The following is a 17,402-nucleotide window of genomic DNA, read 5'->3' on the forward strand; positions in this document are numbered from 1 at the left end:
AATTCGGTATCCAACCGTGGATACAAGGATCTTGTTGAACACTTCACTAAGGTCAATGTAGATAACATCCACTATCCTAACTCTATTGAGCTAATGATCATAATTCCATTAATTATGGAGAAGGTTAGGTCTGGTCCTCATGTTGAGATTCTAAATTGGAGAAAGACAAATTTCAATGGCATCAGAAAGGATCTGGCAAGTATGGATTGGGACAGGTTATTTTCTGGCAATGCTATGCTTGGTAATGGGAAGTTTATAAAAGTGAAATTTTGAGAGTACATAGTTTGCAACAGCAAATATGGCCATCAAAGCTTGCAACAGGATCTGGAACAGCCGGAATAAATGGGCTGACAGGTAGATAGGGTTATAAAGAGAACTTTTGGAGCATTAGCCTTCATGAGTCAAAGTATTGAGATGTTATGTTGAAGTCGCTGAGACCAGCTTAGTAGTATTGTATACAGTTCAAGTCAATAAGATAGAAGAAGTACAGATAAAATTCACAAGGATGTTGCCGGGACTTGAAGTGGATGGGCTACAGCAGTAGAAGACAATACTGGGTTCCACTCCTGACTTGACGATCTGTGTAATAGGGAAAGGTTGAATAGGTTAGGACTTTATTCCATGCAGCATTGTGGATTGAGAGGAGATTTGATTGAGGTATACAAAGTTATGAAGATTATAGATAGCTTAAATGCAAGCAGGTTGAGTGTAACTACAACTAGAGGTCATGGGTTGAGGAAGAAAGATAAATTATTTAATGGAACCTCGGGGAATTAAAGGAATCTGAGGGAGAACTTTTTTTACTCAGCCTATGTGAGTGTGAAAAAAACTGCTAGTGGAATTTGTGGATGTGGGTTTGAATTTAACATTTAAGAAAAGTGCAGTTCATGGATGGGTGGGTTATGGAAGGATATTGTCCAGGTGCAGGTTGATAGTACTAGGCAGATTAATACTTTGGCAGGGACTAGATGGGCTGAAGGGTTTCTGTGTTCTCTAACTCTATATGGGGCCTAAATAATGCCATGCCTCACTAATCCCTGGGTCATTTTGTGTTGCTTTTGTTTTACTTTATTCCACCACAATGCTCTGTGCAATGAATTGATCTGTACAAACATACACAAGACAGGCTGTACCTATTTCTCGGTACCTGTGACAATAATAAACCAGTTCCAATTCTGATGATTCTGACTAGGTGAGGGACCCAATTCCAGACTCCTACTCAAAATTTATACCTTAAAGTGTTCATATCTCATAATCAGTAGAAAATATTTTCTTCAGAGAGTTTGAGGTTTAGCATAAATTACAACATGGTGGTATTTCAATTTATTCTTTTTACTTTAGTGGATGAAAGTGAAGCTCAATTACTGTGTGAGTTAAGACGGGCAACCACGAGACTGAGAAATGCTAATACTGAGGCTTAATAGATCACTTCACTTTCAGCGAGACATTTATTTTCATTTTTCTCTGAGGATCTTCACCTTGTCGTGGTGGAAAAACTTGTGAGCACCTGAGATCCTGAGAGTGATGCCGTATTGTGCTTAGTTCCTGGTAGGGTCAAACATGGTGGTAAAGTCAAGGAAGAGGTTCCAGACAAGGAGTAATCCAACCAAGCCCTCAACAATGGAGCTGGTGGAAGATGATGACGCATCACAACGGCAGCGAAGGCAGAGCAAGGCTGCAGCAGAGAAGGGTCCCCATTTATCACTGGACCCTGACCCTCATTTGTCAAAGACCATGTGGTGGCTACCCGTGGATCAGCATCTCCATGTTAAACAAAGTCATACACAGGTGTTCTCCATTATTTTCATTCCATGTTTGCTCTTGCATCTTGCATCTGTCATAAATACTTTTATCTGTTAAATAATACTTCAAAGAATTACTTTAAGACTCAGTACCCATACTGAACTGATAAGCAAGGAGGAAAACAAATATTGATAAATTCAACAGGTTTAGCTGTTGCTAATGTGTCCCAGGTTATTTTTATATACTTTTATTTATTTGGAGATGCAGTGTGGAGCAGGCCTTTCCAGCCATTTGAGCCGTTCCACCCAGCAACCCACCTATTTAACCCAAGCCTAATGACGGGACAATTTACAGTCATCAGCAAACCTACTAACCGCTACGTCTTTGGACTATGGGAGGAAACCGGAGCACCTGGAGGAAACCCATGTAGTCTTCGAGAGAAAGTACAAAATCCTTACAGAAGGCATGGGAATTGAACTCAGAACTCCAATGTCCCAAGCTGTAATATCTGTTACACCAGCTCAAACACAATGATCTCCACAAAATGACTACTGGCAGTCTACTGAAGAGCAATGACTCTCCCAAGCACTGCTGCTAACACCTCCAGGTGATTTCAGTATTTCAGATTTCCCACAGGAGCAGTCCTCAATATTTAGTGCCTTTCCCTGCAACACCATGTTTCTCATGGAAGCACACAGTAATCAGGACATTTTGGATAGCTGAGATTTGCCAGGGATGGGATCAAGAGGCAAAGGGGAGCAGTGACCAAAAATGGAGTTGAACTATGAGAGTAGGACGACTAGGGGATAAGATCAAACACATTGGACCTAGGGGCCTCTAAGAATGAGTATTGGAATGAGAATTAGAAGATGAAGAGAAATGGCTGCTCTAAACCATAAAATAAATGTTGTCAACAAAACTGGAATCTTTACTACTTTCAAAGTCAAAGTAAACTTATTATCAAGTTATAGATACACTCAGTGACCACATTATTGAGGTACAGGAGTGGACCTGGTGTGGTCTTCTGCTGTTGTAGCCCATCCACTTCAAGGATCGACATGTTGAGCGTTCAGAAAAGCTCTTCTGCACACCACTGTTGTAATGTGTGGTTATCTGAGTCACTGTCACCATCCGGTCAGCTGAACCGCCTGGCCATTTTCCTCTGACCTCTCTCATTAACTAGGTGTTCTTGCCCACAGAACAGCCACTCACTGGATTTTTGGTTTTTCTTTCGTACCGTAGTCTGTAAACTCTAAAGACTGGTGTGTGAAAGTCCCAGGAGTTCTGCGGCTTCTGAGATACTCAAACCACCCTGTCTGGCACCAACTATCATTCCACAGTCAAGTTCACTTCGATCACATTTCTTCCCCATTCTGATGTTTGGTCTGAACAACAACTGAACCTCTTGACCATGCCTGCATGCTTTTATGCATTGAGTTGCTGCCGTGTGATTGGCTGATAAAGTCACCAGAGTGTGTGTTACCATACTAACTTGAGATCCATTTTCAAAGTACAAAGTAAATTCATTATCAAAATATGTATATGGCACCAAATGCAACCCTGAGAATTAGCAAAAAAAACTGATTAAATAAGAGGAGTTCTTGACCTCACAATCTACCCAGTTATGATCATGCACCACAGTCTGCCTGAACTGTTATTCTGTAGCTGTTGCACTTTAATCCACATTCTGCTACTGTTTTAAATTGTTCTACCTGAATGTGCTGTGTAATGATTTAACCTGTATGAACAGTACATAAGACAAGCTTACATATTATACACTGAATCTCAGTGCATGACAAGAATAAACAAATGCCAATTCCAATTCGTTTATTTTATCAGGAGCTCAGCAGTAAGTTCAGGCTGTGTGAGAAATTGATATTCTTCCAACATTCCTATCTAGAATGCTTCCTATGGTGGAGGAGTCGAGGATCAAGAGCACAGCCTCAGAATAGAGGGGCATCTATTTAGAATGGAAGTGAGGAGACAGAGGATGGTGAATCTGTGGAATTCATTGCCACAGGTAGATGTGGAGGCCAGGTCTTTGGGTATCTTTAGGGCAGAGGTTGATTCTTGATTAGTCAGGGCACGAAGGAATGTGGGGAGGAGGCAGGAGGTTGGGGCTGAGAGGAAAATGGATCGGCCATGATGTAATGGCCAAGCATATTTAATGGGGCAAATGTCCTAATTTTGCTCCTAGACCGTATGGACTTATGGGGTTAACATATGAGGAGCGTTTGGCAGCTTTGGGCCTGTACTCACTGGAACTTAGACGAATGCATCAGGATCTCACTGAAACCGACAGAATGTTAAAAGGACTAGATACGGTGGATATGGAGCGGATATTTCAGACAGACAGACAGACAGACATACTTTATTGATTCCGAGGGGAAATTGGGTTTCGTTACAGCCACACCAACCAAGAATAGTGAAGAAATATAGAATATAAAACCATAAATAATTAAATAATAATAAGTTAATCATGCCAAGTGGAATTAAGTCCAGGACCAGCCTATTGGCTCAAGGTGTCTGACACTCTGAGGGAGGAGTTGTAAAGTTTGATGGCCACAGGTAGGAATGACTTCCTATGACTCTCAGTGTTACATCTTGGGGGAATGAGTCTCTGGCTGAATGTACTCCTGTGCCTCTGATGGGGTACCTATAACTAGAGGGCACAGCTTCAAAATTGAGGGGTGGCCTTTTAGAAGAGAAGTGAGGTGGAATTTTTTTAGCCAAAGAGTGATGAATCTGTGGAATGCAGTGGAGGTCAAGTCCATTGGGTATATTCAAAGTGAAAGTTGATATATTCCTGATTGGTCAGGGCATCAATGGAGATGGTGTGAGAGCATGTATATGGGATTGAAGGGGATCTGAGATCAGACATGATGAAATAGTGGAGCAGACTTGATGGGCTGAATGGCCTAATTCAGCTATTATGGCTTATGGTAGTATGATCTTATGGTCTTCTTTCAGGATTGTCGGCATTCTTATCTGGCACTTTGATCTTGATCTTAAACTTGTTGCATTTCTAGCATTTGAGAAACTATGTTCCTATGATCCTAATGGTCTTTGTTCTTTCCTTTTATAGAACACATTATGACGTCAACTCATAAAGGAATTTTACATACCTTGTTAATTTCCATCATTATTTTGGGCTGCCTGGTAACTTTGTTGTTACTCTATGTTAAACCATCTAACAGCTGGATATATGCTCCCATGGAATCTGCCACCTCTGTTCTACGCATGAAAAATATCTTTGCTTCACAACATGAGGACAATGCAACTATTGTGCTCATTTGGCTGTGGCCCTTCGGTCAGACTTTTGAGCTCAATTCTTGTGAATCAGAGTTCAACATCCGTGACTGTCGCTTGACGGTGGATAAGAACCTGTATAACAAATCCCACGCTATCCTTATCCATCACCGGGACATCAATGCAGATTTTTCCAACCTACCCACACAGCCTCGGCCAATATTCCAGAAGTGGGTTTGGATGAATTTGGAGTCACCTACTCACACTCCAAAGAAGACTGAGCTTGACCGACTCTTCAATCTGACATTGACATATCGAAGGGACTCAGATATCCCTGTACCTTATGGATCACTATCAATTAATAAAGTTCCGTTGCCCTTTGAATTGCCAAGTAAAAGCAGTCTAGTGTGTTGGATTGTTAGCAACTGGAACTCTGAACATGCCAGAGTCAAGTATTACAATGAACTCTACAAGTATGTTGAAATCAACACATATGGTCAAGCTTTTGGAGAATATCTGAGCAATATTGATTTTATGCCAACGATATCCAAATGCAAGTTCTACCTTTCCTTTGAAAACTCGATACATGAAGATTACATCACTGAAAAACTCTACAATGCTCTTTTTGCAGGGAGCGTCCCTGTGGTCCTGGGCCCACCCAGGGAAAACTATGAAAATTATATTCCAGCCGATTCCTTCATTCATGTGGATGACTTCCTGTCACCGAAAGAGCTGGCCGACTACCTTCACATGCTGGATAGCAACAAAGATTTATACATGAACTACTTCAAATGGAGGAAATATTATACAGTGAGGAGGACTCGTTTCTGGGCTGAACACGCGTGTTCTGTCTGTGAACATATTCAGCAACATAAAGAATATAAAACCCTCTCCAGTTTGGAGAAATGGTTTTGGGACTGAACTCGAAAATATTTAAATAATGTCCATCATCAGCAGCATCTATTATATTCAATTGGCTTTTATCTCCAAAAGAACATATTTTTGGATTAATTCTCTAATTTGACTAAAGAATTGTTTTTATTCTATTACACAAGAATTCAACGCAGAGCGATGGATTGCCAATGGATAAATTCTCATTGTACACTGACTTCCAGTCAAGACGTAGAAATAGAAAGCATTAGGAATGCTCAGCAGGTCTGTGGAAAGAAAAACAAGAGTTAATGATTTGGGCTCAACCCCTTTATCAGAACTGAGGAACAGGGAAAACACATTAATTTTAAGAGAATGGGAAGAGAGATATACTGAATTAGTAAAAAGCATTAATGGGTTTGGCATAGGAATAAGTTATAGAGGTATTTCAATTATTGGCTCACCAGGAGAGAAATGAACAAAAACCAAAATTATTTAGGGAGAAAAAATATGAACAAAGAAGCTGTGAAATGCTGAGCCTTGGGACGAAGGAGGATTTTATGGAGGAATACAAAATTATGAGGGGTATAGGTAGGGTTAATTACTGGGGTTTTTCCACTGAGGTTGGATGAAACCAGAACTAGAGGTCATGGGTTAAGGGTGAAAGGTAAAAGGAACATGAGGGGAAATGTATTCACTCAGAGGGTGGTGAGAGTGTGGAACAAGCTGTCAGCGCAAGTAGTGCATACAAGCTCAATTTTAATGCTTCAGCAAAGTTTGGGTAGGTACATGGATGGTAGGGGTATGGAGGGCTAGGGCCCCGATGCAGGTCGATGGGAGTAGGCAGCTTAAATGCTTTTGGCATGCATTAGATGGGCTGAAGGGCCTGATTCTGGGCTGTACTTTCCTGTGGCTCCATGAACATACAAGTAGTGAAATGCTGGGCTGTGGGACAAAGGAATGTAACAGTTGTGAAACGCTGGTCTGTGGTGGGCATGCTCAGTCTGTCAGTCTGAGAGGTAATGAATCTCGGTGTGAATTATAGAGCAAGACAGGTGGTGGGGTAGCGGGAAAGATGGAGTCAGAGGAAAGTGGACGGGGAAGAGATCTGAAAAGGTATTTGAAATCAAAAGCTATTAAAGTTTGTGATATTTGACATCTGAGAAAATGGTTGTAGCATCAATGTAGAGGCAATTAAGTGGAACTGGAGTCCACAACAGCCGACAGAAGGGGGGAGGGAGATGTAGAGTAACTGCAGAGGAGGATCATGGGTATGCATATGATTTGGCATGGCATTAAGACTAGATTCAGGAATAAGTGATTATGTGTGTTCCTATGATCCAGCGTGGATCCAGATTGGGAAGGATGAAATCCATATGAGATGTGTCAGACTGGAAACATTCCCTAAGAAAAGAGACACTTGCTGTAAAATCTGGAGATGAGAAGGAAAACAAAATCCACGGAGGGTGAACAAGCGAAGACTCTGTTGGTGAATGAAGAGCTATGTCTTCAAGGTTGACAATACTGGAAGAGAAGTAGTACTGACTTCAACAATAAATGAAGAGCATCTACAGTAAGGTTCTTTTTGATGCTTATTAAGTTATTGTGATGATTTTATTGATGCTGAGCATCCCTGAGAAACAGTCTGTGTAGCCTCAAACAGACGCATTATTCTATGACAACTCAGTGACCAGTGGAAATGTGCGAAATAACAACCGTTCTTCATGGACATGTTGGACTCCAAATAGTTTGGCAAGGAACCAGCACAAGTACAATGGTACCAGTTTTGGGTAGTTCATTTTGATGGAAACTATTGGAATGAAAGCATTTAGAATGGAGTGGGAAATTACTTCTTTTCATTGTCTACTTTGGACAAGTACAGACTTAAATTGCAGATATCTGGGATGCTTATTCCAACCTGGTCAAGAGTCTAAACTTCTTAGATATGCAGATCAGGCTATGTTGCTTCCACAACAGGAACATTTTAAATGGTAAGAACATAGAGAATTGAATGTTACAGCACAGTTTAGGCAGGCCCATCGGCCCATTATGTTGTGCCAAACTTTTAACCTACTGTAAGATCAATCTCACCCATCCCTCCCACATAGACTCCATTTTTCTATCACAGTCATTACTGAAAGAAACCTGCCACTGCAGTCAGGAGATGCCAATAGAAAAACATTTTCTTTTTAGTTTATTTGTGGCAAGGTTCAAAAGAAACAGAACTTCCATTGAGAGTTCTCTAGGGACTCCAGGGATGTATGTGGCTCTGACTAAAGCACTTTACACACTGGAACTCATTTCCACAGGTCCTTTGCAATTAGCACTGCTGACAGAATTCAATTCCCATCCAGAAGTTCCACATTGCCTTTTAAAATTGCCCATCCTATCTCCTGTAACTCCTAGGACCCCTGTTACTTGTACTGGGAGCTACAGTCATTGGCATTGAGACAATTGGACTCTTTCTGAGCTGTGTACTTCTTTCACTGTAGATACCATAAATACCATATTCTGTCAGGCTGTGTGTCTCTCTAGGCCAAACCACAGCTCAGGAGTAACATGGAAGAGCACAGTACAGTACTGGCCCTCTGGCCCCCAATGTTGTTCCAACCATTTAACCTACTCCAAGATCAATCTCACTCTTCCCTCCATTTTTCTATCATCCATCTGCCCATTGATTGCATCTTTACCTCTATCATTAATCCTCCATATCATCAACTATTTGCTTCAATATATGTCTGTGTATGTCAAAAAACTTGGAAGACATTACACTCAACAGATACACCTGGAGGAAATCTGTTCAAGAGGGAGCTGAGCCATGTGAGAATGACCTTTTGCTGTGAAACAAGAGACTGAACAGCCAAAAGACTTCAGTAAGGCATTTGACAAGGTCCTGCATGAGAGGTTGGTCAACAAGGTTCAGTCACCTGACATTCAAGATACAGCAGAGAATTGGATTAGAAATTGACTGTGTGGGAGAAGCCAGACAGTGGTAGTAATGGTCGCCTCTCTGAGTGGATTTCCTGTCACTAGTGGTTTGTCGCAGGGATCGATGCTGGGTCGTTGGATGACATCAAGACTGGGGGTGTAGTGGTCAGCTGGAAAGACTATCATGGCTTGCAGTGGGAAATGGACCAGATGGAAAAATGGCAGATGGAATGTAATGCAGAGAAGTGCGAGGTTTTGCACCTTGGTAGGACCAACCAGGGTACGACTTACATGGCGAATGGAAGGGCACTAAGGAGTGTGGTAGAACAAAGGCATCTGGGAATACAGGTCCATAATTCATTGAAAGTGATAGATAGGTTTGTAAAGAAAGTTTTTGGCACATTTACCATCATAAATCAATGTGTTGAGTACAGGAGATGGGATGTTATGTTGAAGTTGTATAAAATGTTGGTGAGGCCTAATTTGGAGTACTGATGCAGTCTTCATCAGAAAAGATGAAAACAAGGTTGAAAGAGTGCAGAGCAAATTTACAAGGATGTTGCCGGATCTGGAGGGTCTGAGTTATGAGGAAAGATTGAATAGGTTAGGACTGTATTCCTTAGAAAGTAGAAGATTGAGAGGAGCTTTGATAGAGATATACAACATTATGAAGGGTATCGATAGTGTTAATGCGAGCAGACTTTTTACACTGGGGCTGGGTGAGAGTATAACCAGAAGTCCTGGGTTAAGGGTGAAAGGTGAGAAGTTTAAGGGGAACATGAGGGGTAACTTCTTCACTCAGAGGGTCATGAGAGTGGGGAATGAGCTGCCAGCATATGTGGTGCACTCAGGACCAACAATCCTGACTGCTCAAACAAAACTTTTATGGAAACAGCATTGAAGAATCCTTTCACATCTGAGTGCAACATTATTCCTGGGGCTTGTATGGCTGACAGCATTAAAAACAGAGAGGAAGCCCTGAACACCGTCAAAACCAAGATGGTCAAGGAGACACAGAGATGGAGACCCTCATTACTGCCCCAAATGCCAGCAAAGTAACGGGCAGGAAGTAACACTGCACCAGAATATATGTATCTCGGATCAGCCTGAGTAGCTAGCAATAGACAACCCCTTAGGAGAACATCATACTCAAATGGAGTGATCACACAACCACTACTACATCATCTATACATTTGAAGTACTATGTCAGTTGAAAGAGTTATATACTGTTAAAAACTAGTATTGAATTGCACTGGGTCCACTGGGTAAAGTGATCAGCAAAACTATCATACACTTCTACTCATTTGGCCTCCATCTCAGTCAACTGTTAACCACATACCACTTTTCAGCTCTCTTTTGTACTTCAGAGAGAAACTTCAAAAGTAAATTCATTATCAAAGTACGTACTGCACTGTGCAAAATTCTCAGCTACACATATATAGCTAGGGTGCCTAAGACTTTTGCACAGCACTCCATTTGCCAATGTGGAGCAGAGAGTGAGTTTGTAAATCCAGCAGGAGAAAGAATATTGGGAATGGCGAGGCTGGATTGTCACAGGAGAGGCATGGGACAGGTGGCAGAGGAGTTCCAGAGGCAGTAGGTGGTGCAGGCACAACCAGCCGTGAGACACCGGGCAAGGTCATTTGATTCCAAACAATTAGTTTATTGATTATTACAGAATGTCTCTCTGGTGCTTCCCACTCCCTCCCCTCTCCCTTCCACTTTTCCCTACCATAATTCTCCTCTCCGTACCCCCTTCCCACTCTCAGTCCACAATAGAGACTCATATCAGAATCAGGTTTATCATCACTCACATATGTCATGAAATTTGATTTTTTTACTTGTGGTAGCAGTACAGTGTAATATATAAAATCACTACAGTACTGTACAAAAATCTTTGGCACCCTATCTATCTATATATATATATATCCCAATACATTTGCACAGTAATGTAAATGTTACCGTATGTACTATCTTGAGATTCATTGATTTGCAGGCATTTACAATGAAAGGAACACAGCAAAATTTATTAAAAAAAAACATATAGAAACAAAGATTGACAAACAACCGATGTGCAAAGATAAACAGCAAATAAAAAGAATGCTGAGAACACGAGTTGAAAAGAGTCCTTGAAAGTGAGTCTATAGGTCGTGGAGTTAATTTAGCATTGAGGTGAATGATGTTATGTATCCATACCAGTTCAGGAGCCTGATGGTTGAAGACTAATAACTATTCCTGAAACAGGTGGTGTGGGAACTAATGCTCCTGTACCTCCTTCCTGATGGCAGCAAAGGAGAAAAGAGCTTGGCCTGAATGGTGGAGGCCCTTGACGATGGATGGCAACACTCCCTGTATTGAGCTCAGTCGTGGGGAGGGTATTCCCTGTGATGGACTAGGCTGTATCCACCATTTTCACTAGACTTGTCCACTGCCGGGCATTGGCATTTCCATACCAGGCCATGATGCAACTAGTTAACTCCACTGTGCATCAATAGAAGTTTGTCAAAAAAGTTAATAATGGAGTGATGTTGACTAAGCTTACTGTGTTTATCTCTTCCTTTGAAATCATTATCTGAATATATTTCACTTCTTAATTATTCCATGAATAGCATATTTTGTGGGCATTTTCTGGCCAATAGGAAATGTTAATGATTCATTATCACGCCAACAGCATCCATGGAGCCAAGAAATCTTAGAGACAATTTTTTTACCTCTTTAACATTTCTGTTGTCAGTTTCACACATTTTGTACTTTTAGCAATAGATCTATTTTTTTCACCTCATAAAAATTTTATGCAGCACATTTCTATATACTGAAATAATCAGCAGTTTGAAATTTTGTAATTGTGAAGGGTCTGATAACAGCACAATGGAATTTACTGTCTTTGAAGGATCTGGGCGAGGACAAAAATTCTTCAATGTGAATAATATGTATAAATAATTTAAAGTTTGTAAAAATGTTTTGAAAAAGATATTAATTGTATGTTGATAAAATTACCATTTCTAGCATGATGTAGTTTGCTTATTAGTTTACCAATTGCAATTACATTTGCACTAAGCAGCTAATATCATAAATCTATTATTAATGTGGCTTCTGTTTATGCCTCCTCCTGTAGGCAGCAAATCTATAGAATCTGCTTTGGACTTTGCACAGGGGTACTGAGTGGAGGTGATAATGCATTCTGAACCAAGTTTCTGACAAAAAACTTCAAAGTAATAATTGGAAGTACACTCAATGGCTATTTCATTAATTACCTCCTGTACCTAACAAAGTGACTACTGAGTGTATGTTCATGGTCTTCTGCTGCTGTAGCCCATCCTCTTCAAGGTTCAATTTGTTGTGCATTCAAAGTTACTGTCACCTTCCTGTCAGCTTGAACCAGTCTGGCCATTCTCCTCTGACCTCTCTGATTAATAGGGCATTTTCACCAATGGAACTGCCTCTTATTGGATTTTTTTTTTTTTGTAAGCGCCAGAGGAGGGGTTCCCAACCTTTTTAATGCCATGGACCCTTACCATTAACCAAGAGAATCCCTACTGTAGAGACTTGTGTGTGAAAATCCCAGGAGATCAGCAGTTTCTGAGATACTCAAACCACCCTATCTGGCACCAATAATCATTCTATGGTCATAGTCACTTAGATCACATTTCTTCCCCATTCTGATGTTTCATTTGAACAACAACTGAACCTCTTGACCATGTCTGCATGCTTTTATGCATTGAGTTGCTGCCACATGATTGGCTGATTAGATATTTATATTTACAAGTATTTGTACAGGTGGACAATTAAGTGGCCACTGAGTATTTATTTACATCTGATTGGTTACAAATGCCACACAGAAGTAGTTCTTAATTTAGAATTATTGTATTGTAGAAAGGAACATTTGTATACTTTTTGTCCATTTGTCTTAAATGATAACATTTGAACGCTATCCTTGTTCTGTTATTGAACTCCCTGGCTGTTCTAATTTCACAATGATATTTTCAGTTAATGCAATTCATTCTTTTAAAAATAGCTGAAGTAGTTTGAATTTTTATATTTAAATTTAAATGGGGAAAAAACAGCAGTAATAAATGACACATAAAAATTGACAGAAAAATTTTAACGTTTTACAAAACTGTCTTTAATATAAAGTATTCACCTTTCTGCTTGTATAAGTAAACTTTTATTGATATGTCTTTCTGTGTTGTTGCATGTTTCAGCTCTTAACACTAAGCCCTGGACAATAATGAACTGCAGGCCATTCACACCAGCTAGAACTAGACATTGCCATAATACTATATTGTGATAACTGTGCTCAAGGTGACGACTTGTCCTGAGTAACTTTGTGAGTTGACTCATTTGTTGAATATTTCACCATATTTTGTCAATTGTGCTTTACAGTACTGCCATTTCTAATACCAACCTGAAAATGATAGAAATTTACCATATTTTGTATATAACAGAACAAACATATTAAAATAAATAAGATGTTTCTCTGCATTCTTGTCTTTTTTTTTCTTGGACTGTTTCTCCATATTATAAATTCCTTCAAAAATTCTACTGTACTTGGAGTTTAGAAGAACAACGTGGGAGTTATTGAAAGGCCTAGACTCCCAACCTGGAGTCTATGAGCCCTTCAGTTAATAGCAAGGGTCCCCAGCATAAAAAAGTTTGTGAATCCTTGACTTAAACAGAGTGAACATGGAGCGGAGTCCAGGACCAGAGGGAAGAACCTCAGTATTAAAGAATATCCCTTTGGAACAGAGACGATGAGGATTTTCTTCAGTCAGAGGATGGTAAATCTTCATTACCGCAGATGGCTCTGGAAGCCGGGTCATTGAATATATCTAAACTGGAGGTTGATAGGTTTTGATTAGTCAGGGAATCAAAGGTTATGTGGAGAAGGCAGGAGAATAGGATTTCTACATCAGCCATGATGGAATGGCAGAGCAGACTCGATGGGTGGAATGACATAATTCTGCTCCTATGTCTTATGGTCTAAAACTAGATTCATGTTAAATTATAAAGAAGCTGAGAAAAGAAAGAAAATATACTGCACACATCCTTGAGCCACAGACACAAAATGCTGGAGGAAATCAGTAAGTCAGGCAGCATTTATGGAGAGGAATAAACACATATCCTTCATTCTTTCAAAGTTTGATCCCAGTCCATATTCAGAATGCTAAACATTCACCAAAGCTGCAAAGTTTGATGTGGGCATAGAATTTTATGAATTTAATTGACACTATAAATTGGGAAATGGTGCTTTTGATCTCCTTGTGAATTCCTTTGACCTTAATAATCTCTTCACATGAAAACGCATGTACTAAGGTAATGAAGAACAATACACAGCTTACACAGGAACTATCAATGTTATGCTGAGATGAATATTCTGGTACTACAGGTGCCAATTAGATTTTTCTTGTACATTTTAAGTTGCACTAGAGATTCTGCAGATGCTGAAAATTTTGAGCAACAAATGCAAAATTCTGGAGGACCTCAGCAGGTCAAGCAGCATCTCTGGAGGAAAATGGACAGTCGGTGTTTCAGGTTGTATCTGGAATGAGAGATAAAAGAGAAATGGAGAGGTAGAGCTAGATCTAGCAGGCGACAGGTAGATCTGGCTGACAGGCAATAGGTAGATACAGGTGAGAAAGGTGATTGGAAGGTGGGGTCACACACAGAAAATGCTTGAGGAACTCAACAGGTCAGGCAGCATCGATGCAGGGGAATAAACAGTTGATTTCTCCCCCTCAATCACCTTTTTCTTGCTTCTTCCTGCATCCTTCCCAGTCCTGACGAAGGGTATTGGCCAGAAATGTCAACTGCTGAACTTACTGAGTTCCTCCAGCATTTGGCGAATGAACACCTTCAGCTTGATGTGAACAGTTTCAATGAGATTACTGCAAGTCGGAAGAGCCTGTGAGTTGTTGCCGGAAGCATGGTGACATTTGCAAGCTTCCCCCAGCACACCCTCGGACAGCGTTGGCCATTGACACCAATGGCACATTTCACTCTCTGTTTCAATGTACACGTGACAAATAAAGCTCATCTTAACTGTTTTGCAACTGGTAGCCAGGTGAATCGAACAACTGAGTCTGGAGTAAAATCACAGTAAATACTAAGAAACACAATAAAATCAATGAAAATCTACATATAACCAATGTGCAAAAGACAAGAAGATACTCTGATAACTGGACTGCGATAGGACAGAAACAGACTATGCATGCAGAAGAGTGCTCCTGCATTTAGAATCAACAATGTCAAAATTAAGTATAATCTATCAGGAGTAGATCTCTCAGTGGGAGAGCATTTGGGAGATAGTGATCATAATTCTATCTCCTTTACAACAGCATTGGAGAGAATTAGGAACAGACAAGTTAGAAAAGCATCTGACTGGAGTAAGTGGAATTATGATGCTATCAGTCAGGAAACTGGAGGCTTAAATTGGAAACAGATGTTCTCAGGGAAAAGTACGGAAGAAATGTCGCAAATATTCAGGGGGTATTTGTGTTGAGCTCTGTATAGGTATGTTCCAATGAGACAGGGAAGTTATGGTAGGGTACAGGAACCGTGGTGTACAAAGGCTGTAATAAATCTAGTCAAGAAGAAAAGAAAAGTTTACAAAAGGTTCAGAGAGCTAGGTAATGTCAGAGATCTAGAAGATTATAAGGCTACTAGGAAGGAGTTTAATAAGGAAACTTGGAGAGACAGAAGGGGCCATGAGAAGGCCTTGGTGGGCAGAAATAAGGAAAACCCCCAGGCATTCTACAAGGATGTGAAGAGCAAAAGGATAAAACATGAAAGAATAGGACCTATCAAGTGTGACAGTGGGAAAGTGTGTATGGAACTGGAGGAAATAGCAGAGGTACTTAACGAATACTTTACTTCTGTATTCACTATGGAAAAGGATCTTAGTGATTGTAGTGATGACTTGCAGCAGACTGAAAAGCATGTAGATATTAAGAAAGGGGATGTGCTCGAGATTTTGGAAAGCATCAAGTTGGAAAAGTCGCTGGGAGTGGATGAGATGTACCCCAGGCTACTGTGGGAGGTGAGGAAGGAGATTGCTGAGCCTCTGGCGATGAGCTTTGCATCATCAATGGGAACGGGAGAGGCTCCGGAGGATTGAAGGGTTGAAGATGTTGTTCCTTTATTCAAGAAAGGGAGTAGAGATAGTCCAGGAAATTATAGACCAGATACTCTTACCTCAGTTGTTGGTGAGTTGATGGAGAAGATCCTGAGAGGCAGGATTTATGAACATTTGGAGAGGTATAATATGATTTGGTGTAGTCAGCATGGCTTTGTCGGGCAGGTCGTACCTTACAACCTGATTGAATTTTTTGAGGAGGTGGGTATAAATCAATCAGGCAGTCACACAAGGTGGGTATAAATAAATCAGGCAGTCACTGCCTGATTAATTTATGCCCGCCCCGCGTGACTGCCTGATTGGTATATACCCGCCTCATGTGTTTACTGTCTGATTGACAAAGATAGCTGACTTCTGCATACCTATCAATAGACAATAGATAATAGGTGCAGAAGTAGACCATTCAGCCCTTCGAGCCTGCACCGCCATTCTTAGATCATGGCTGATCATCTACTATCAATTCCCGGTTCCTGCCTTGTCCCCATATTCCTTGATTCCCCTATCCATAAGATACCTATCTAGCTCCTTCTTGAAAGCATCCAGAGAATTGGCCTCCACTGCCTTCTGAGGCAGTGCATTCCACACCCCCACAACTCTCTGGGAGAAGAAGTTTTTCCTTAACTCTGTCCTAAATGACCTACCCCTTATTCTCAAACCATGCCCTCTGGTACTGGACTCTCCCAGCGTCTGGAACATATTTCCTGCCTCTATCTTGTCCAATCCCTTAATAATCTTATATGTTGCAATCAGATCCCCTCTCAATCTCCTTAATTCCAGCGTGTACAAGCCCAGTCTCTCTAACCTCTCTGCGTAAGACAGTCTGGACATCCCAGGAATGTCAAGAGGGGCCGGATGGACCCAAACGCAGGAAGCAGGCACTGAAGTACTAGGGGGAGGACAGGATGGGGATGCCATGGCACTTAAGGGTAGCTGGGGTTCAGGCAGATAGAGTTCAGGCAGGCAGAGCAGAGCAGCTCCCGAAGTTCAGGTTCAGGTAGACAGGCTCCCGGGGTTCAGGCAGACAGGCAGACAAGTCCCCAGGGTTCAGGGTTCAGGCAGGCAGGCAGGTAGGTCCTCGAGGTTCAGGCAGGCAGGCAGACAGACAGGTCTAGGTGGCGATAGGCTAGTGGAGAGCCCTCCCTGGGCGGGCCGCATGTATCCCGGGTAAGGGCGCCTCCCAGGCGGAAACACCGGAGGCCTGGGCACGACGCGAACCCCTAGGCAGATGCGGGCATTATCCCAGAGTTCGGACGGAAGAGAAGGAGGGGGCAGAACCCCCGCCAGGCCACGGCCCATCAGCCGGAACCGCCCGACTGAGGCGAGGGATAGGAACAGGCAGAACTCACGCCAGGCCACGGCCCATCGGCCGGAGCCGCCCGACGGAGGCAAGGGATAGGGATAGGCCGAACCCCCGCCAGGCCACGGCCCATCGGCTGGAACCGCCCAACGGAGGCAAGGGATAGGGATAGGCCGAAACCCC

General features: G+C 41.6%; 1 protein-coding gene across 8 annotated transcripts in view; it reads left to right on the plus strand.

Annotated features, from left to right (window-relative positions):
* LOC140733757 (4-galactosyl-N-acetylglucosaminide 3-alpha-L-fucosyltransferase 9-like) overlaps positions 1-13,256 on the plus strand; it is a 76,826-nt gene extending 63,570 nt beyond the window's left edge. For 4 of the 8 annotated variants that reach the window (XM_073057494.1, XM_073057496.1, XM_073057499.1 and 1 more), the window contains one exon: positions 4,829-13,256. In XM_073057494.1, the coding sequence (XP_072913595.1) occupies positions 4,837-5,913 (1,077 nt within the window). In that variant the 5' untranslated portion in view covers positions 4,829-4,836 and the 3' untranslated portion in view covers positions 5,914-13,256. Of the gene's footprint in view, positions 1-1,542; positions 1,789-4,828 lie in introns of all 8 variants that reach the window. The other 4 variants (XM_073057495.1, XM_073057500.1, XR_012100343.1 and 1 more) reach the window with 3 other exon arrangements.
* Positions 13,257-17,402: the final 4,146 nt, after the last annotated feature.

The sequence above is a fragment of the Hemitrygon akajei genome, chromosome 9 (assembly GCF_048418815.1).
Source record: "Hemitrygon akajei chromosome 9, sHemAka1.3, whole genome shotgun sequence".
Lineage (NCBI taxonomy): Eukaryota > Metazoa > Chordata > Chondrichthyes > Myliobatiformes > Dasyatidae > Hemitrygon > Hemitrygon akajei.